A 22,831-nucleotide genomic window follows, 5' to 3' on the forward strand; every position below is an offset into this window, starting at 1 on the left:
GCCCTGATCCATGCACACAGCTGGCTCCATACACATGCAGTCAGCATCCGCCTCCCTACCTTCATCCATGCACACAGCCAGACCCACACACATGCATTCAGCACCTCCCTCCCTGCCTTCCAGGCACAGAGCCCTGGTCCACACACATAGTCCTGATCCAGGCACAGAGCCCTGATCCACGTACATAGTCCTGATCCAGGCACAGAGCCTTGATCCACGCACACAGTCCTGATCCAGGCACAGAGCCCTGATCCACGCACATAGTCCTGATCCAGGCACACAGAGCCCTGATCCACATACATAGTCCTGATCCAGGCACAGAGCCCTGATCCACACACACAGCCCTGATCCAGGCACAGAGCCCTGATCCACGCACATAGTCCTGATCCAGGCACACAGCCCTGATCCACGCACATAGTGCTGATCCAGGCACAGAGCCCTGATCCACGTACATAGTCCTGATCCAGGCACACAGCCCTGATCCACATACACATTCCTGATCCAGGCACAGAGCCCTGATCCACGTACACAGTCCTGATCCAGGCACAGAGCCCTGATCCAGGCACAGAGCCCTGGTCCACACACATAGTCCTGATCCACGCACAGAGCCCTGATCCACGCACATAGTCCTGATCCAGGCACAGAGCCCTGATCCATGTACACAGTCCTGATCCAGGCACAGAGCCCTGATCCAGGCACAGAGCCCTGATCCAGGCACAGAGCCCTGATCCACATACATAGTCCTGATCCAGGCACAGAGCCCTGATCCACGTACACAGTCCTGATCCAGGCACACAGCCCTGATCCACGCACATAGTCCTGATCCGGGCACATAGTCCTGATCCACGCACATAGTCCTGATCCAGGCACAGAGCCCTGATCCACGCACATAGTCCTGATCCGGGCACATAGTCCTGATCCAGGCACAGAGCCCTGGTCCACACACATAGTCCTGATCCGGGCACATAGTCCTGATCCAGGCACAGAGCCCTGATCCACGCACACAGCCCTGATCCAGGCACAGAGCCCTGATCCACGCACATAGTCCTGATCCAGGCACAGAGCCCTGATCCAGGCACAGAGCCCTGATCCACATACATAGTCCTGATCTGGGCACAGAGCCCTGATCCACATACATAGTCCTGATCCAGGCACAGAGCCCTGATCCACGCACATAGTCCTGATCCAGGCACAGAGCCCTGATCCACGCACATAGTCCTGATCCAGGCACAGAGCCCTGATCCACGCACGTAGTCCTGATCCAGGCACAGAGCCCTGATCCACGCACACAGTCCTGATCCAGGCACAGAGCCCTGATCCACGCACATAGTCCTGATCCGGGCACAGAGCCCTGATCCATGCACACAGTCCTGATCCGGGCACAGAGCCCTGATCCACACACACAGCTGTTGTAGGTTTTCTGCAGCAGTATTGAGAACAGCAAAGATATGCAATCCCCCTAAGTGTGTGTCAGCAGAGGACGGGCTAAGATAAAAAACAGTATAGTATAGTATATTCACACCGTGGAATATGATGCAGTCATATCAAAGAAGGAAATCATGTCTTTTGCAGTGACATGGACAAATACTGCGTGTTTCCACTTTTCATTTTATTATTTTACTTTTTATTTTTATTTTTTGAGACAGAGTCTCGCTCTGTCGCCCAGGCTGGAGTGCAGTGGTACAATCTCGGCTCACTGCAGCCTTCACCTCCTGGGTTCAAGCCATTCTCCTGCCTCAGCCTCTCGAGTAGCTAGGACTGCAGGCGTATGCCATCACGCTGAGCTCATTTTTGTATTTTTTAGTAGAGACGGGGTTCTACCATATTGGTCAGGCTGGTCTTGCACTCGTGACCTCAGGTGATACACCTGCCTCCGTCTCCCAAAGTGCTGGGATGACAGGCGTGAGCCACCACACTCGGCCTGTTTCCACTTTCTAAGGTCCCTTCAGTAGTCAGACTCATCAAGACAGAAAGCAGAATGGTGCTGCTCGGAGTGAGGAACAGCAGGGAAATTGGAAGCTGTATTTTAGTGGAAACAGAGCTTCCGTGTGAGAAGCAGGCCGTTGTCCTAACCAACTACTCAGACACCGAAAGCCAAATGCCCATCCTGCCATGTTCTCACTTGTCTGACTTTCAAGTGAGACTTCACCAGTGGGGTCTACACGGACACAGAGAATGGACTGACAATGAGGACCTTGAAAGGCGGGAGGCTGGCAGGAGGTGGAGCATGAAAAAAATCACCTGCGGGTATAGTATTCATTGCTGGGGTGATGGGTTCACCAGAAACCCGGACTTCCGCTGTGCAATGTCTCCATGCAAGAAATCTGCACCTGTATTCCTTGAATTTATAATAAATAAGCAAATCAATAAATACATAAGCCAGGCCAGGCAGGGCACAGTGGCTCATGCGTGTCATCCCAGCACTTTGGGAGGCCAAGGCAGGCGGATCACGACGTCAAGAGATCAAGACCATCCTGGCCAACATGGTGAAATCCCATCTCTATTAAAAATATGAAAATTAGCTGGGCATAGTGGGACATGCCTGTAATCCCAGCTACTCGGGGGCCTGAGGCAGTAGAATCGCTTGAACCCGGGGGGCAGGGGTTGCAGTGAGCCAAAACCGTGCCACTGCACTCCAGCCTAGGCAACAGAGCATCTCAAAAAAAGAAAGAAACCTGTACCTGTACTCCTTCAGTTTACAATAAATAAGGGAATCAATAAATACACAAGCCAGTTGGTGAGAGGAGCCATTAAGATAAACAAAGCCTTGTGAAGGGAAAAGCAAGCACCCAGGCGAAGCCCTGTGTTCGGAGGTTTTGGCACAGGCCTGAAGGAAGTGAAGGAGAGGGACTGGATACCTGGGGGAAGGGCACGCGTGGAGGAGGAAACAACCAGGGCCGAGGCTTGCACGTTGGAGGGAAGGGGTGAAGTCCCTGGTGGTTCCACCTGGAGCAATTTCTTTTTTTCCTCTCTTTTTTTTCTTTTTTTTTCTGAGGTGGAGTTTCGCTCTTGTCACCCAGGCTGGAGCGCAGTGGTACAATCTCGGCTCACTGCAACCTCCTGCTCCCGGGTTCAAGTGATTCTCCTGCCTCAGCCTCCCGAGTAGCTGGGATGACAGACGCCCGCCACCACACCCGGCTAATTTTTGTATTTTTAGTAGAGATGGGGTTTTACCACGTTGGCCAGGCTGGTCTTCAACTTCTGATCTCAGGTGATCCACCCGCCTCGGCCTCCCAAAGCACTGGGATTACAGGCGTGAGCCACCACGCCCGGCCACCTGGGGCATTTTCAGTGGAGCACGGGGGACTGGAGTGAATTGTATGAGTGATTACTATATGGGGATTTGCCGCAGTGGAGACTGTAGTCAGGGACAGTCCCCAGGTGAAACAGAAGGTCCAGCTAGGGTGGTTAGATTTGTTTATTTAAAAAAAAAAAGAAATTGGGGGGCTGGGTATGGTGTCTCATGCCTGTAATCTCAGCACTTTGGCAGGCTGAGGCAGGTGGCTCACTTGAGACTGAGTTCGAGGTCACATTGAAACCTACTGAAACCCTGTCTCTACTAAAAATATAAAAATTAGCCAGGCATGGTGGGACGCACCTGAGGTCCCAGCTACTCAGAAAGCTGAGGCAGAATTGCTTGAACCCAGCAGGCGGAGGTTGCAGTGAGCCAAGATCGCACCGCTGCACTCCAGCCTGGGCAACAGAGCAAAGCTCCATCTTAAAAAATAAAAAAATAAAAAACAATTCCCAGTACCTGCATCCTTGACTTGATTCATTAACCCGTCACCCTCTCGGCACGTCAATCCAAGTTCCAATCAACCCCAAGACACATTTTCATTAGACTGCACGGTGGATGCAAACACATGCTTAAGACAAGCAATGATACAAGTGGTCTGCTTCATGGTGAAGTGGGCACAGTCTACACTGCAAATTTGTGCATGTTGATGGCAGGCCTGATCACACGATTTCAAAGTGGTCAGGATGTCCTGTACGGTGGAGCTGATACACTCAGCATTTACAATAGCTTTTTTTTTTTTTTTTTTTTGAGGTGGAGTTTCGCTCTTGTTGCCCAGGCTGGAGTGCAGTGGCATGATCTCGGCTCACCACAATCTCCGCCCCTGGGTTCAAGCGATTCTCCTGTCTCAGCCTCCCAAGTAGCTGGGATTACAGGTGTCTGCCACTGCACCTGGCTAATTTTTGTATTTCTAGTAGAGACGGGGTTTCTCCATGTTGGTTAGGCTGGTCTCAAACTCCTGCCCTCAGGCGATCCACCTGCTTTGGCCTCCCCAAGTGTTGGGACTACAGGCATGAGTCACCACAGGAACCCGGTGGCCGATAGCTCTTTTTTGTAACACCCATTGATCTTAAGACAATGAGGGTGGGAAGAGAGGTAACAGTCACGTTCACTGACTCCCTCGGAGGGGCCTACATTGTAGGGGGTTACTGAGTTTCACTGATGAAGCTGTGAGGAGCTTCCTAGAGGTCTGAAGAGCACACGTGCCCTCTGAAAGATTAATAAGCTACTCTCCTACCGAGGCTGAGACCATCCGCATGTCTCAGCATGAGGAATGGCCTGGTGCATCTGTATACCGGACAAATCAAACCCCTCATCTTTATAAACGCACAAACCATAATCCCAGTGCTTGGGGAGGCCACAGCAGAAGGATCGCTGGGGGCCAGGAACTGGAGACCAGGCTGAGCAACGTAGCAAGACCCTGGCTCTACCGAAAAATGTTTAAAAAATTAGCCAGGTGTGGTGGTGCATTCCTGTAGTCCCAGCTACTCAGGAGGTGGAGGTGGCATGATTGTTTGAGTCCAGCAGGTCGAGGCTGCCATGAGCTGTCATTGTGCCACTGCACTCCAGCCTGGGGGACAAGGTGAGATCCCGTCTCAAAAACCAACCAACCAACCTCCTGGTTTTTCTCCAGGTAGTAACTGGTCGCCCAGGTGAGTGGCTGTGAAACTGGAATCGAGTCCATGTGTTCTGATGACACAGAGGACAGCGGCTTCAGAGTGACACACAACTATGCCCTCAGATGATATGAAACATCACAGAGATATGTACGTCACACAGATTCTCTCCAGGGACCACTGGGCAGGTCCTGCAACGTTTGTCTTTCTTGGTTTGTTTTTTTTTTTTGAGATGGAGTTTCAGGCTGGAGTGCAGTGGTGCAATCTCAGCTCACTGCAACCTCCGCCTCCTGGGTTCAAGCAATTCTCCTGCCTCAGCCTCCCAAGTAGCTTGGATGACAGGCACGCACCACGACGCTTGGCTCATTTTTTTGTATTTTTTAATAGAGATGGTGTTTCACTATGTTTGCCAGGGTGGTCTTGAACTTTTGACCTCAAGTAATCTGCCCAGCTTGACCTCCCAAAGTGCTGGGATTACAGGCATGAGACACGGCACCCAGCTGATCTTCCAAGTCTAAATATACAATGCGTGCATTCATACGCACTAGTAAATAATACATATACAGCAATACAGAATTAGCATTATAAAGGCAGCATCAAGCTACTGCTGCTGGATAGCCTTTTCTTTAAAATTCTTAGATTATTTTAATTTCATTGTCAGGCTAATGCATATTTCTTCTACTCCAGAATTTTAAAGTTTCCATCATGTTGTCTCTTATACAAAGGCAGAGTGTGACTCAAGCAACGCCCCGTGGTTATTTTTAATCGAAATTTGCAGATGATGATCAAAGGATTAAAGAATGATTCATGTGGCTAAAGTTCCACTTTGCTTGTTAAATATTTACGGAAAAAAAAAAAAGGCCAGCCACGGTGGCTCATCCTGTCATCCCAGCACTTTGGGAGGCAGAGGTGGGAGAATCACCTGAGGCCAGGATTTCAAGGCTGCCGCCAGGCATTCTATCATAATCCCAGTGCACAAGACCACCCTGGGTGAACAGCAACATTCCGTCTCTACAAAAAAAAAAAATGCACTGCAGCCAGGGTAACAGAGCAAGATCTGGTCACTAAAAAATTTAAGAGAGGCCGGGCGCGGTGGCGCATGCCTGTAATCCCAGCACTCTGGGAGGCCGAGGAGGGCGGATCACGAGGTCAGCAGATCGAGACCATTCTGGCTAACACGGTGAAACCCTGTCTCTACTAAAAATACACACACACACACACACACACACAAAATTAGCCAGGCGTGGTGGTGGGCACCTGTGGTCCCAGGTGCTCGGGAAGCTGAGGCAGGAGAATGGCGTGAACCCGGGAGGCAGAGCTTGCAGTGAGCCAAGATCGTGCCACTGCACTCCAGCCTGGGCCACAGAGGCAGACTCCGTCTCAAAAAAAAAAAAAAAAAAAATTTAAAAAGAGAAAAACAGCAAATGTTCTCCTTGGATACCAAAGTCACTCTGAGGGATTCATGGGGGTTTTATAAGCATGGAATGTATCCAAATTGTGGTGTCTTGCTAGCAAAAACTTAGTGCTTAATACAGTAACTAATATTTTGAAATTCCTTTGCTTGAGGAACTAGAGATGCAAAGAACAATGGATAAGAAAGCAAACTGCAAAATAAGGGCAGTACAGTTGGGCGCAGTGGCTCACGACTGTCATCCCAGCACGTAGGGAGGCCGAGGCGGGCGGATCACCTGAGGTCAGGAGTTCGAGACCAGCCTGGGCAACATGGTGCAACCCCATCCCTACTAAAAATACAACAGTTAGCCAGGCATGGTGGCGGGCACCTGTAATCCCAGCTACTGGGGAGGCTGAGGCAGGAGAATCACTTGAACCCGGGAGGCGGAGGTTGCAGTGAGCCGAGACCACGCCACTGCACGCCAGCCTGGGTGACACAGCGAGACTCTGTCTCAAAAAACAAAAAAAAGGAAAAAGAAAAAAAGAAATTCCATTGCTTGAGGAATTAGAGATTCGAAGAAGAATTGATAAGAAAGCAAACTGCAAAATAAGGGAAGGAATTAATCCCCCGAAAACGTGTGCGATGGAGGAGCGCAGCTCATTTCATGAGAGACTTTCAGATGAAACGAAGAGCAATGCCAGGAGTCCAAGAGGGAGAAAAGGAAATTTGTAACCAAGCATTAATTCCAAAACTTGACGAAACAGACAATTATCTAAGGGAAAAGCTGTCTAAACTGACTCAGAAAGAGGTGGAAAACTTCAACGAAGCAATAGACGCCCCAGGAATTTTGAAAGCTGAGTTAGAATCGCTCTTCTGAAAATTCCTCAACCCACGCGGTTTTGAAGGCGAATCGTGGCAGTGTTTCAAAAGCAGGTGCTTTTAAAAAATGCTAATTAGACGATTCTGCAAGGTAATAGGAAAAACAGAAAAGCTTCTCGAGGTTCTTTCTTTGTTTTGTAAACAAATCATTAAAACTTTAGAATCCCAACTTGAGATAGACAGGAAAGAAAGTAAATCTATAGCTCCCAGACACATATCACTGCAAAAGACCTCAAGGGGGACAGGCACGGTCGCTCACTTCTGTCATCCCAGCACTTCGGGAGACCAAGGCGGGCAGATTACTTGAGGCAGGTCAGGAGTTCGAGACCTGCCTGGCCAACATGGTGAAACCCTGTCTTTACTAAAAATACAAAAACTAGCCAGGCGTGGTGGTGCACACCTGTAGTCCCAGCTACTCAGGAGGCTGAGGTAGGAGAATTGCTTGAACCCAGGAGGCGGAGGTTGCTGTGAGCTGAGATCATACCACGGCACTGCAGCCTGGGCGACAGAGAGATTCCATCTCAAACAAACAGACAGAGAAAAAAACTCAAGGGAATGGCTGGGGCATGAAATCCTGCAGTGCTTAAGAAGATAACGCATCACAACAACACAGATCATTGCAGAAACGTGGGACCATTCAGTGGCTGGATCTTAAAAACCAATATCCCAAAGTATAGGGCTTTATCCCGCGGAACTGAAGACGCCTCAAGATCTCTCTGACCTCCCCGTCCTGGGTCCTCTGTGTCTCCCGATGCACAGGATAAAATTGTTCTCTGAAATTCCCTGAAGTCCGGACCCGCCAGAGAAGAAAAATGACCACTGGCCCCTTCCCTGAGCTTCTGAACCCACATCGCGGGAGGAAAGACTGACGTCTGCCAACAGCCCTGCAGAGAATTCTCATAAACCACTGTCTGTTCTGCGGGCTCAACAGCCTCTGTCCCTGGACAGACTCGTCATAAACCATTATCTGAGGCCGGGCGCGGTGGCTCAGGCCTGTCATCCCAGCACTTTGGGAGGCCGAGGCGGGCGGATCATGAGGTCAGGAGTTCAAGACCAGCCTGGCCAACATGGCGAAACCCCATCTCTACTAAAAATACAAAATTAGCCGGCTGTGGGGGTTCACGCCTGTAATCCCAGCTACTCCGGAGGCTGAGGCAGGAGAATCGCTTGAACCCGGGAGGCGGAGGCTGCACTGGGCAGAGGTCGTGCCACCGCACTCCAGTCTGGGCAACAAAGCACGAAACTCCATCTCAAAAAAAAAAACAAGCAAACAAACAACAACAACAAAACACATGATCTGTTTTTGGGCCACTGTACATGCTCAAACCCATTGACTTCCCTTAAAAATCATTTGCTGTTCCCTAAATTCCCCCCCAATCCCCCACTCCCTTTCCCCTAAGGAGAAGAGGACAAAAGCATGTGTACCCCCTTCTGCAACGGGGCAGTTCCTCTGACATTCTCCTCCATGTATGAGAATACACTTGCCTGTCATTTCCTTTATTCATCTTTCAATAAGGGAAACTGTATTTTGGGCGTTGATTTTTCAGCCAACCTTCAAAATGCAAAGGGGGATGTTTTTCCCTTGGCCTTTCCGTTCCCTACGCTACACAGCTACACAGCGTCACCCACCGAGCTCGCAGGCAACCAAGGCTTTGGGGTGAGAATGTACAAACACATCACCAAATGCGAGCCCCAACACCGCACACGCGGCCTGGAAGTGGCTGCGTCAGAGGTGTGTGAACCAGTGACTCCATCTTGAATGGGGGCTGGGTGAAATGAGGCGGAGACCTACTGGGCTGCATTCCCAGACGGTTAAGGCATTCCAAGTCGCAGGATGAGATAAGAGGTCGGTACAAGGTACAGGTCAGAAAGACCTTGCTGATACAACAGGTTGCAGTAAAGAAGTCGGCCAGAACCCACAAAAAGCAAAATGGAGACGAGAGTGACCTCTGGTTGTCCTCACTGCTACACTCCCACCAGCACCATGACACTTACAAATGCCACGGCAACATCAGAAAGCTACCCTGTACGGTCTAAAAAGGGGAGGCATGAATAATCCATCCCTTGTTTAGCGTATCATCAAGAAATAACCATAAAAATGGGCCACCAGCAACCCTCAGGGCTGGTCTGTCTACGGAGCAGCCATTCTTTATTCCTCTACTTTCTCAATAAACTTGCTTTCGCCGTGCACCGCAGACTCCTCCTGAATTCTTTCTTGCACGAGATCCAAGAACCTTCCCTTGGGGTCTGGATTGGGACCCCCTTTCCCGCAGCATCTTCACGTGTAGCCATGAATCAGAGAAGCAGAAGGGGCTTACCTTGAAAAGCAACCAGCTGAAAAGCTTCATTACCAGACGGGTGCCCCAGAACACGTGCTGGTAGAGGTCCGTGTGGACCACCCCAGGGTCCACCACGTTGGCGGTCACGTGGCTTCCCTCAGCCGCCAGCAGCCGCTGGAGGTGGTAGGTGAACAGGACGAGGGCCAGCTTGCTCTGGGCGTACGCTGCGTGGGCTGAGTAGCAGGCACTGCGGGGCAAGCAGGAGGAGGTGTCAGAGGCTGACGGTATATTCCTGCCTAAGGGCCTCACCCGCGCAGCATCTGTGCCAGTGGCCACATCTATAGGCAGCCGCCTGCCCTGGACCCACGTGTGATCATGCCATCTCTTGGCCAGTTTTCCAATGCGTGCGGATTGTTCTAGTTCACCTTCGTATTACAGACTCATCCCTTAATTGTATTGGGGTCAGACACGTTAAATTACGTTACTAATTTTTTATTTTTATTTAACTTTTTTTGAGACAGAGTCTCACTCTGTCGCCCAGGCTGGAGTGCAGTGGTGCAATCTTGGCTCACTGCAACCTACACCTGTCCGGTTCAAGCGCTTCTCCTGCCTCAGCCTCTCCAGTAGCTGGGACTACAGGCACCTGCCACCACACTCTGCTAATGTTCTGTATTTTCAGTAAAGACTGGAGTTTTACCATATTGACCACGCTGGTCTCAAACTCCTGACCTCAAGTTATTCACCTGCTTCAGCCTCCCAAAGTGCTGGGATTACAGGCAGGAGCCACTGCACCTGGCTTTCCATGTGGTCTTGTTTTTTTTTTTTTTGTTTTTTTGAGACAGATTCTCATTCTGTCACCCAGGCTGGAGTACAGTGGCACAACCTCCGCCTTCCAGGTTCAAGCGAATCGCGTGCCTCAGCCTCCAGAGTAGCTGGGATGACAGGCTCCCGTCACCAAACCCGGCTAATTTTTTGTATTTTTACTAGAGATGGGGTTTCACCATGTTGGCCAGGCTGGTCTTGAACTCCTGACCTCGGGTGATCCACCCGCCTTGGCCTCCCAAAGTGCTGGGACGACAAGCGTGAGCCACCGCGCCTGGCCACATGTGGTCTTCTTGAGTCTCAAATCATAAAAGACATCCATAAGAGCAATTTGGCAAACTTACCAAGCTATCAAGAATTTCCCTCACATCTATTGCAAGCTCTGCAGTGTACTAAGCACGCGTTAAACTCTTTGCACCTTGGTTCAAGCAGTTTAGAGAAATGTTTTAGTATCAAGGACATAGTGATAAAAATCGATCAGATAACCGTGGTAAAGTGAGAAACGTGCCTCTCCCCTCTCCGGTAACCTCAATCATCAGACACAGAGAAAACTGGATGTTTCCAGCTTTGCTCCTGTAAATATGTTCCACTTTTTCTCTTGATGCCTTAGAAACACTTTTTAAAGAGATGTTATTTGTGTTGTTACATAATGTCCCTTGAAGGCACACAACCATTATAGACTCCTTTTAGAATTTAATGTTAGGAATACATCATTGGCCTTAGAATTGGCCTCATAGTTCTTTTAAATAAGACAAAGAGAAGTATTTGAGCAATAATGTCCTTTCCTCTGGGCTCCGAAGATGCCCAGAGGCGATCAATTTGCTACACAATTATTGTAACAATATTTCAAGGTGGATGAAGGTTCATTGCTTCTTTTAGATATATATTCTATTTTTTATTTTTATTATTATTTTTTGAGACATAGACTTGCTGTGTCGCCCAGGCTGGAGTGCGGTGGCACAATCTCAGCTCACTGCAAGCTCCGCCTCCCGAGTTCAAGTCATTCTCCTGCCTCAGCCTCCCGAGTAGCTGGGACTACAGGCGCCCACTACCACGCCTGGCTAGTTTTCTGTATTTTTAGTAGAGATGGGGTTTCACCGTGTTAGCCAGGATGGTCTCGATCTCCCGACCTCGTGATCCGCCCGCCTTGGTCTCCCAAAGTGCTGGGATGACAGGCGTGAGCCACCGCACCCGGCCTAATTTTCTGAATTAACTACATGGTATATGTATCCTGATGGAAGGTGTGAAAGGAAAATATCTTGGCCCTCCAAAATCAGGAAGCTCAAAGGAAAAGTCCAGCTGGAACCCGCTGAAGGCAAACCTGCCTTTCATTCTATTCAAAGTCATGCCTGTGCTCACTGAGACAGACGCATATCTGATCCCCTCCTTCGGGAAGGCTCATCAGAAATCCAAACGAACGCAACCATCTGGGTCTCACCTGTGACCTGGAAGCCCCCTCCCTGTTTCCAGTTGTCCCCACCTGTCAAGGACCCTACTTCTTTATATTTGAGATGGAGTTTGCTCTTGTTACCCAGGCTGGAGTGCAATGGCACAATCTCGGCTCACTGCAACCTCCGCCTCCTGGGTTCAAGCCATCCTCCTGCCTCAGCCTCTCGAGTAGCTGGGATTACCGGAGCCTGCCACCGCGTCCAGTTAACTTTTTGTATTTTTAGTGGAGATGGGGTTTCACCATGTTGGCCAGGTTGGTCTCGATCTCCTGACCTCAGGTGATCCACCCGCCTCAGCCTCCCAAAGTGCTGGGTTTACAGGTGTGAGCCACAGCACCCACCCCAACGTAGTTCTTACATATATTGATTGATGTCTCATGTCTCCCTAAAACGTATAAAACCAAGCTGTGGCCAGACGCAGTGGCTCACGCCTGTAATCCCAGCACTTTGGGAGGCCAAGGTGGGCAGATCACAAGGTCAGGAGTTCGAGACCAGGCTGGCCAACATGGCAAAACCCCATCTCTACTAAAAAAAAAATTAAAAAATTAGCCAGGCAACGTAGCATGTGCCTGTAGTCCCAGCTACTCAGGAGGCTGAGGCAGGAGAATTGCTTGAACCTGGGAGGCGCAGATTGCAGTGAGCTGAGATTGCACCATTTGCACTCCAGCCTAGGCAACAGAGTGACACTGTCTCAAAAACAACAACAACAACAACAACCACAAAAGCTGTGCCCCAACGACCTTGCACCCATGTCGTCAGGATTTCCTAAGGCTGTGTCACAGGCACGCGTCCTCAAATGTGGCAAAACAGAGTTTCTAAATTAACTGACACCTGTCTCAAGTTTTCGGGGTTCGCAAAGCCATCTCAGATATATTTTGAATATCAGCATGATAATTATGTTAAATAAGATCAAAAAGCCTAAAAGAATGTTTAACACATTCCAAAGATTAAAAGAAAGACATCTGTCATCATATGTGTTTCAGAAAACGCATCAGTGAAAATCCAATACCTCTTACCAACAAAGGCTGTTCCTGAATAACAATACAATATTGAGGGTCAGGTGCGGTGGCTCACACCTGTCATCCTAGCACTTTGAGAGGCTGAAGTGGGCGGATCCCCAGGTCATGAGTTTGAGACCATCCTGGCTGATACGGTGAACCCCCATCTCTACTAAAAATACAAAAAGTGAGCCGGGCGTGGTGGCGGGCGCCTGTAGTCCCAGCTACTCGGGAGGCTGAGGCAAGAGAATGGCGTGAACCCAGGAGGCGGAGCTTGCAGTGAGCTGAGATCACGCCACTGCACTCCAGCCTGGGCGACGGAGCGAGACTCTGGAGAAGATCTGGAGAAGAAAAATGAGAATGCTTTTCCCAAGGCAAGCACGTAAAAGAAAACCAAGAAGATGAAAGCATGTACGTATACACTGAGTAAACATTGTATGCCTTTTCTCCCATTCATCTGCTTTTGCAAGTTGATTTTTCAGCAGATCTTCAGAGGGAATGACCCTCCATCTGTTTTCCTGTAACACTGGCAACATTCCGAGAAACCATCATTTCCACTGTGAAGAACACGGGGAGAATTGGCCGGACACCCAAAGGAAGGGCGTGCACATACACTTGTACATACCTTTTGGGAGGGCAACTTCACATGTAACTCAATCTTTAAAATCATATATCTCTTTTTTTTGGTTTTTTTGTTGCGACGGAGTCTCGTTCTGTCGCCCAGTCTGGAGTGCAGTGGCATAATCTTGGCTCACTGCAACCTCCACCTCCCGGGTTCACGCCATTCTCCTGCCTCAGCCTCCTGAGTTGCTGGGACTGCAGGCGCCCGCCACCACGCCCGGCTAATGTTTTTATTTTTATTTTTAGTAGAGACGGGGTTTCACCGTGTTAGCCGGGATGGTCTCGATCTCCTGACCTCGTGATCCCCCCACCTCAGCCTCCCAAAGTGCTGGGATTACAGGCGTGAGCCACCATGCCTGGCCCTTTTTGTGTGGTTTTTTTTTTTTTTTTTTTTGAGAAAGAGTCTTGCTCTGTAGCCCACGCTGGAGTGCGGTGGCACGATCTTGGCTCACTGCAACCTCTGCCTCCCGGGTTCAAGTGATTCTCCTGCCTCAGCCTCCCGAGTAGCTGGGAATACAGGTGCCCGACACCACGCCCGGCTAATTTTTGTATTTCCAGTACAGCTGGGGTTTCACTGTGTTGGCCAGGCCAGTCTCGAACTCCCGACTTCAAGTGAACCGCCCATCTTGACCTCCCAAAGTGCTGGGATCACAGGCGTGAGCCACCACACCTGGCCTGTGAATATCTTTTACTAAAACCACTGCTTGAAATTGATATTAAGAAATTAAACCTTGGGCTGGGCACGATGGCTCACATCTGTAATCCCAGGGCTTTGGGAGCTCGAGGCGGGCGGATCATGAGGTCAGGAGATCGAGACCATCCTAACAAACACGGTGAAACCGCGTCTCTACTAAAAATACAAAAAATTAGCCAAGAGTGGTGGCGCATGCCTGTAGCCGCAGCTACTCGGGAGGCTGAGGCAGGAGAATCGCTGGAACCCAGGAGGTGGAGGTTGCAGTGAGTCGAGATTGCGCCACTGCACTCTAGCCTGGGCAACAGAGTGAGACTCCATCTCAAAAAAAAAAAAAAAAATTAAAAATTGAGTGAAAAAGTCTATTCCGGCTGGGGGCAGTGGGTCCCATCTATAATCCCAGCAGCACCTTGGGAGGCGGAGGTGGGCACATCACCCCATCCCTTCAGCAGTTCGAAAGGGTTCTTGGATCTTGTGGAAAGAACTCCGGGGCGGTCCACAGAGTAAAGTGAAAGCAAGTTTATTAGGAGAGTAGAGGAATAAAGAATGTGTACTCCATAGCCAGAGCAGCCCCGAGAGCTGCTGGTTGCCCATTTTTACGGTTATTTCTTGATGATCCGCTAACCAAGGGGTGGATTACTCATGAGTCTTCTAGGAAAGGGGTCACCAATTCCCGCAGCTGAAGGTCCATCCCCACTTTCAGACCATGTCGTGGCATCTGCACACTGTTTCCTAGCAGCTAATGCATTAGAATTAGCGTATCATGACCAGAGAGGATGCCCAGCGGTCACTCTCATCGCCATCTCGGTTTTGGCGGAATTTGCCGGCTTTCCCGCAACCTGCTTTATCAGCAGGGTCTCTGTGACCTGTGCCTTGTGCTGACGTCCTCTGTCATCCTGTGACTTGGAATTGCCTCACCCACCTCCAGAGAAGGCAGCCCAGCCGGTCTCGGCCGCATCTTACCCAGACCCGATTCAACATGGCAGAGTTGCTCTGGTTCCAATGCCTCTGAAACATTTAGGGGATCGTTTTCTGAGCCCCAACACTGTGCTCTTAGCAACCAAGCAATGCTCCCACCTTCGTGTAACCGGAGACAGAGGGGATCACACGGCTCGGGAAGCTCGCCCCGGGGGGAATCGCAACCTGAGCTGAGATTTTCTGAGATGTCCCTTGCCGTTGTCCAAAAGGCATATTTGAATTGCTTCATGAGGAGAAGTGACGCCCTCACTTATGCCCTCCAGGGACCCAGTTCCGCCTCCAGCCGCTGTCTCGTCACGCAGCCATGGGGAGCAGAAAGCCGCACGCCAGAATCTGACATTGGGCCTGGAAAAAATAAAGGTTCCTCTTCAAAGACTTTCCTCCCCATCTAATTAGGAATACGTAGGAACTTCTCTGAGAAGCGAAATGTATTCCAAGACCTGCGCGAACGTTCGTAAGTATCCGCTAGCCGTGACAAAGAAATCCATGTACTTTATGTCCCGAGCTCCCACAACGTAGCCTAAATATCTGCCCTGGCGTGCTTATGCTGGTCCAAGCAAGCATGAGGTCAGAGCGTGTTCCTCCTTCCTTATTTGGGTCTGTCTTTACTTTTCCCACCATTCCACAAGTGACTTCCTCCTTCCTTTGTTCTCCTCTGCCTTCGCCTCTTTTAACAAGTTCTAAGTTGCTGGCTGATCGGGACAAATACGGAATGTGAGGGCCCGTTCCAGCCCATGGAAACCAGACACAGCGTGGGGTGGACGTGTCCGGTTATAAATGACCCTGTCGCCTTTGTTCGCTGTACTCTCTGTCTCCTTTGTTCGCTGTACCCTCGTGGTCAAACTGCTATCGAGTGTACCCTTCCTGCAGAAAGTATAAAAATGGCCTTGCTGAGGAAATTAAATTTATGTTCAAGTGCTATTTATTTATGGCACCGGGGAACAAGCATTTCAAACAGAGACCAGAATGACCAACATAGTGAAACCGCGTCTCTACTGAAAATACAAAAATTAGCCGGGCGTGGGGGTGGGTGCCTGTAGTCCCAGCTACTCTGGAGGCTGAGGCAGGAGAATCACTTGAACCCGGGAAGTGGAGGTTGCAGTGAGCTGACTGAGATCGTGCCATTGCACTCCAGCCTGGGTGACAAGAGGAAAACTCTGTCTCAAAAAAATAAAAAAATTTTAAAAATAATAAAAAATAAATAGAAAGAAATTTAAGAGACTGGAAGAATTAAGACAAGGAAATTGCGCAGTGCACAGCTCAAGTCCCCTCTTTGATCCAAGATAAACTGCAAACCCCCAATTACTGTCCAGACACCTTTTTAAGGCAAAGTTCTCCAATCTCCTCACCCCGGGGGGAAGAGGAGGGTCCAGGAAACAGAGAGTTATTAAGTGCAGAGAGGCAAGGACTGGCTTTCCTGCTGGCATGAGCGTCTTTCAAATATCACCTACAAGCATTTGGTTCTGGATCTCCGGGATCTGACTGATGGGTCGGAGGCATGGTTACTTGAAAAAGCAGACAATGCATCATCCAAAGGCAGATTTTTCCAGAGTAAATGGTGGGGTTGGTTCTGTAATTACGGTTTTACGCAGCAGCGTGCGTGGAGAAGAGACAACGAAGATTGTTTAAAAATACGGTGTGGGGGCGGGGGAAAGTCAGTACATTTCTCTACGGGAGGTGAAGAAATCAATCCAAGAGGGGCACGTAGGTTCAGGAGAGAGTCCCGGGGTGGGGGTTAGGGATGAAGAAATATCCACACCAGAAATGGAAAATCATGAAAGCAGATACACAGAACACACCCATTAAGGCTTGTAAACGAAACCCTAAGGACTGACAAAAGTCGTTGGTATTAGGCCGGGTGTGGTGGCTCACGCACATAATCTGAGCACTTAGGGAGACTGAGGCAGGCAGGTCCCTTGAGTACAGGAGTTCGAGACCAGCCTGGGCAGTATAGTAAGACCTTACCTCTACAAAAACTACAAAACAGTAGCTGGGTGCGGTAAAGCACACCTGTGGTCCCAGCTAGTTGCAAGGCTGAGGTGGGAGAAAACCATTTGAGCCTGGGAGGCAGACACGGCAGTCAGCCAAGATGGCGCCACTGCACTCCAGCCTGGGCGAGACAGGGAGACGCTGTCCAAAACAACAAAACAAAACAAAAATCATTCAATGAGTTTTCTTGTTGAAGAACAAACTGAAGAACAACCACTTGCTGCTAAATCTGGATCTTAAAAAAGGGTATTTGAGTTCTCCATTTCTCGCTGATTATATAAAGCATTACTCTCTTCTTGTTATTAAAAATCGTGAAGGCTGAACATACTTTGAGTGTTTATAAGACCGGGCGCGGTGGCTCACGCCTGTAATCCCAGCACTTTGGGAGGCTGAGGTGGGTGGATCACAAGGTCAGGAGATCGTAACAAGGTGAAACCCTGTCTCTATCAAGAATACAAAAAATTAGCTGGGCGTGGTGGCAGGCGTGAACCTGGGAGGTGAAGATTGCAATGGGTCGAGATCGTGCCACTGCACCCCAGCCTGGGCGACGGAGTAAGACTCTGTCTCAAAAAAAAAAAAAAAAAAAAAAAAAGGAACCTTTGTAAGTTATTGTGATGGATAATGTAGGATGCATACGTGTCATATCTCGGTGCCCCAACAGCCAGTCTCGGTAGGCGGTGTCCTTTTATACGGATCAACAGGCAGTTTTTGCATTGATTATTTATCCACTTTCACAGGTACTTGTGCAGAAGCAAAGATGATGGAGGTTTTCTGTTTTTTTTTTTAATGTTGACTGCCTATGTATTGCAACATATTTCAGTTGCAGGACATCCATGCGTAATGAAATGGCCAATGCAATTACAGAAACTCAATCAACTGCTCATAACCTAGTTGACTGGAGCTATTTTTCCACTGCTCATTAAACCTGATGATAATCACTGTTTTAATGAGCAAGAACGGGTGGCATCCAACACACTTGTAAGTATTATAACAATCCTTCATGTCTAAATTGAATTTTCCCTTTGACAGTACAAACAACTCCATTACACTCTTTGTAGGATATCTACATTTAATAGTCTTCATAACTATCACCTACATTTAATATCCTTGATAACAAGCCGCCCACCAGGAACTCAGAAAACACTGTGAACAAAGAGAAGTCTTTTTTCTTTTTGAGACGGAGTCTCGCTCTGTCACCAGGCTGGAGTGCAGTGGTGCAATCTCAGCTCACTGCAAGCTCCGTCTCCCGGGTTCAAGGGATTCTCCTGCCTCAGTCTCCTGAGTGGCTGGGACTACAGGTGCGCACAACCACGCTCAGCTAATTTTTGTATTTTTAGTAGAGATGGGGTTTCACCGTGTTGGCCTGGTTTGTCTTGATCTCCTGACTTCGTGATCTGCCCCCCTCGGCCTCCCAAAGTGCTGGGATTACAGGTGTGAACCATTGTGCCGGCCCTTTTTTTTTTTTTTTTGCGATGGAGTCTTGCTCTGTCGCCCAGGCTGGAGTGCAATAGCATGATCTTGGTTCACTGCAACTTCCGCCTCCCTGGTTCAAGCAATTCTCCTGCTTCAGCCTCCCAAGTAGCTGAGATTACAGGCATATGCCACCATGCCTGGCTAATTTTTGTAATTTTAGTAGAGATGAGGTTTTGCCATGTTGACCAGGCTGGTCTCGAACTCCTGACCTCAGGTGATCCACCCGCCTCGGCGTCCCAAAGTGCTTTCCACTGAAATTTATTTCACCACGGGGATGATTCGGTACAGCCAAGTTGAGGAGACGGGCTCTCTCATGTGTAAAAACTCTCTTGGATTTTTGGAATACATTACAACGCTGTGATTTATTCCTTTACAAGAACACTAATTTTCCAAGCCAGTAAATCAATCTTGGCAATTAACACTAATTACTGGCAATAATTATATCAGGCGAAAGCCAAGAATCACATCTTTCATACCAAAAAAAAAAAAAAAAAAAAGGCGGTGTATTTTAAATTCAAGTGGTTCTCACATTTTAGCATGCATCAGAATTCCCCAAAGACCGTCTGCTCGCCAACCCCTGCTCTCCAAAATTTGGGCTTAGCAGATCTGGAGGATGATCTGAGAATGTGAGCATCTGCATTTCTTTTCTTTTTTCCTTTTGAGATAGAATCTTGCTTTGTAGCCCAGGCTGGAGGGCAGTGGCAGGATCTTGGCTCACTGCAACCTCTGCCTTTTGAGTCCCAGTTGAAGCAATTCTCCTGCCTCAGCTTCCTGAGTAGCTAGGATTACACGTGTGTGCCACCAGGCCTGGCTAATTTTTGTATTTTTAGTAGAGACGGGGTTTCACCGTGTTGGCCAGGCTGGTCTCAAACTCCCGACCTCAGGTGATCCACCCGCCTCGGCCTCCCAAAGTGCTGGGATGACAGGTGTGAGCCACCGTGCCCGGCCCAAGCATCTGCATTTCAAACAAGATCCCTGTTGATACTGATTTTTCTGGTCTAGGAAAGAGTTGTGTAAAAGCCGCTTTTCAACTGTGTCATCCCTTTTGGTAAACATTAAACAAAAAGAATTAAAGGAAGCCTTGTTGGCCAGGCACAGTGGCTCACAGCTGTAATCCCAGCACTTTGGGAGGCTGAGGCAGGTGGATCACTTGAGGTCAGGAGTTCAAGACCAGCCTGGCCAACATGGTGAAACTCCGTCTCTACTGAAAATACAAAACAACAAGTTAGCCTGGCGTGGTGGCACATACCTATAATCCCAACTACTGGGGAGGCTGAGGCAGGAGAATTGCTTGAAACCGGGAGGTGGAGGTTGCAGTCAGCTGAGATCCTGCTACTGCACTCCAGTCTGTGCAACAAAATACTAAAATTAGCCAGGCATGGTGGCACGTGCCTAACATCTCAGCTACTTGGGAGGCTGAAGCAGGAGAATTGCTTGAACCCGGGAGGCGGACGTTGCAGTGGGCCAAGATCATGCCACTGCACTCCAGTCTAGCCTGGGTGACAGAGCAAGACTCCGTCTCAAAAAAAAAAAAAAAAAAACAAGAACAAAAACAAACAAAAAACAGTTAAAGGCTTGTTATTTGGTCTCCTAGAAGAAGACTCAAATAAAGAAAGTAGTTATCCCTACTTTTGGCGTGAGATTGTTTCCTGACAATCATTCCTAGTTTCATGACAATTATCTGTCTCTGTAACCATCAAGATGTTGTGTGATATTGTAAACATTTTTGTTATAGGAAATAAAAGCCTCTGGCTGGGCCCGGTGGCTCATACCTGGTAATCCCAGCACTTTGGGAGGCTGAGGTAGGTGGAGCATTTGAGGTCAGGAGTTCAAGACCAGTCTAGGCAACACAGCAAAACTCCATCTCTTTGCTAAAAATAAAAAAATTAGCCAGGTGTGGTAGCGGACGCCTGTTATCCCAGCTACTCAGGTGGCTGAGGCAAGAGAATCACTTAAACCCGGGAGGCGGAGGTTGCAGTGAGCTGAGATGGTGCCACTGAACTCCAGTCTGGGCGATGGGTGTCTGTCCTCGTCCCCTCTTCTTATGAGGTGTCTTAGTCCATGTCAGGCTGCTGTCACAGAATACCACAGACTGGGTGGATTGTGCACCTCAGGTGATCAGCCTGCCTCAGCCTCCCAAAGTGCTGGGATTACAGGTGTGAGCCACCACACCTGGCCAGCAACCCTTTAATTGTATCACAGACACCCCGTCTCAAAAAATATACATGGAAGTATGTATGCACACATTATACATCCTCTTTTGCATACTTTTACACTTGGTTATATTTATCTATCTTTCAACATATTCCTATATAAAAGAAAAAAATAGCAAAGTATCAATGAATAGTTCCAGATCCTTGAGGAAGTGCTACACTGTCTTCCACAATGGTCGAACTAGATTACACTCCCACCAACAGTGTAAAAGTGTTCCTATTTCTCCACATCCTCTCCAGCACCTGTTGTTTCCTGACCTTTTTTTTTTTTTTGAGACGGAGTCTCGCTGTGCCGCCCAGGCTGGAGTGCAGCGGTGGGATCTCAGCTCACTGCAAGCTCTGCCTCCTGGGGTTCACGCCATTCTCCTGCCTCAGCCTCCCGAGTAGCTGAGACTACAGGCGCCCACCACCTCGCCCAGCTAATTTTTTGTATTTTTAGTAAAGACGGGGTTTCACCATGCTAGCCAGGATGGTCTTGATCTCCTGACCTCATGATCCACCCGCCTCGGCCTCCCAAAGTGCTGGGATTCCAGGCGTGAGCCGCCGCGCCCAGCCTGTTTCCTGACTTTTTAATGATGGCCATTCTAACTGGCGTGAGATGGTATCTCACTGTGGTTTTGATTTGCATTTCTCTAATGACCAGTGATGATGGGCTTTTTCATACGCTTGTTGGCTGCATAAATGTCTTCTTTGGAGAAGTCTCTGTTCATATCATTGGCCCACTTTTTGATGGGCTTGTACATTCTACTATAAAGACACATGTACACATACGTTTACTGTGGCACTATTCACAGGAGTAAAGACTTGGCGTGCCCGGTCCTGCACACATTTTACGTGCTAAGATGTAAAGGAAGAAAACCCATGAAAGTAAGGAAGTGAAGTACCCCCTCGCTCCCTAGAGATCTTACGCCATTACTCATGGCAGACGTCCCAAAATCCCAAAGCTTCTGTATGGCTGGCCCTAGCATGGCTCAGAGAACGCATGTGGCTGGTCCTGGTGTGGCTCAGAGAACTCTCGTCGCTGGTCCTACTATGGCTGAGAGAAACCACGTGGCTGGTCCTAATGTGGCTCAGAGAACTCTCGTGGCTAGTCCTAGTGTGACTCACAGAAATCATATGCCTGGTCCTAGTGTGACTCAGAGAACCCTTGTGGCTGGTCCTAGTGTGGCTCAGAATCCACGTGGCTGGTTCTAGTGTGGCTCAGGGAATCCATGTGGCTGAGAGAATCCATGTGGCTGACCCTAGTGTGGCTGAGAGAATCCATCTGGCTGCCCTTAGTGTGATTCAGAGAATCCACGTGGCTGGCCCTAGTGTGGCTCAGAATCCACGTGGCTGGTTCTAGTGTGGCTCAGAATCCACATGGCTGGTTCTAGTGTGGCTCAGGGAATCCATGGTGGCTGGTTCCAGTGTGGCTCAGAGAACCCATGTGGCTGACCCTAGTGTGGCTGAGAGAATCCATCTGGCTGCCCTTAGTGTGATTCAGAGAATCCACGTGGCTGGCCCTAGTGTGGCTCAGAATCCACGTGGCTGGTTCTAGTGTGGCTCAGGGAATCCATGGTGGCTGGTTCCAGTGTGGCTCAGAGAACCCACGTGGCTGACCCTAGTGTGGCTCAGAGAATCCACGTGTCTGCCCTTAGTACAACTCAGAGAATCCACAGTGGCTGGTCCTAGTGTGGCTCAGAGAATCCACACCGATGTTCCGGACAGAACTCGGTGAAACCAAAGCATCTACAGGGCCGCACTGCCTCTGCAGGCTCCAGGGAAGGATCCTTGCTGCCTCTTGCAGATTCTGGTGTTTCTAGGCATCCCTTGGCTTATGGCTGCATCATCCAATCTCTGCTCAGGCACCAAGCCCAGCTCTGCCCCGAGAATGCAGCTAGGAGAGAGCTAGGAAATGGCATCTCATACTCATGGTTTCTGAGCCTCTAGTCTATGATTCATCTGACCACACCTGCTGGTTCCTGACTTGATCACTTTTGTTAGCTTCCTATGGTTTTGTGTGTGTGTGTGTGTGGTGGTGTTTCCACTTTTTATTTTTATTATACTTTAAGTTCTGGGGCACATGTGCAGAATGTGCAGGTTTGTTCTATAGGTATACACGTGCCATGGGGGTTTGCTGCATCCATCAACCCATGA

At 49.2% G+C, this 22,831-nt stretch overlaps 1 protein-coding gene across 15 annotated transcripts in view; it reads right to left on the reverse strand.

The window, feature by feature from the left end:
- The window catches only part of LOC102121273 (polyprenol dehydrogenase), a 389,469-nt gene that overhangs the window by 84,326 nt on the left and 282,312 nt on the right, over positions 1-22,831 (reverse strand). For 13 of the 15 annotated variants that reach the window (XR_010584122.2, XM_074030407.1, XM_074030409.1 and 10 more), the window contains one exon: positions 9,502-9,709. Coding sequence is in view for 14 of the 15 variants with exons in the window: in XM_074030407.1 (XP_073886508.1) it covers positions 9,502-9,709 (208 nt within the window). In the remaining variant the exon portion in view is untranslated. Of the gene's footprint in view, positions 1-9,501; positions 9,710-14,546; positions 15,366-22,831 lie in introns of those variants that run through there. The other 2 variants (XM_074030417.1, XM_074030418.1) reach the window with 1 other exon arrangement.

The sequence above is a fragment of the Macaca fascicularis genome, chromosome Y (assembly GCF_037993035.2).
Source record: "Macaca fascicularis isolate 582-1 chromosome Y, T2T-MFA8v1.1".
NCBI lineage: Eukaryota > Metazoa > Chordata > Mammalia > Primates > Cercopithecidae > Macaca > Macaca fascicularis.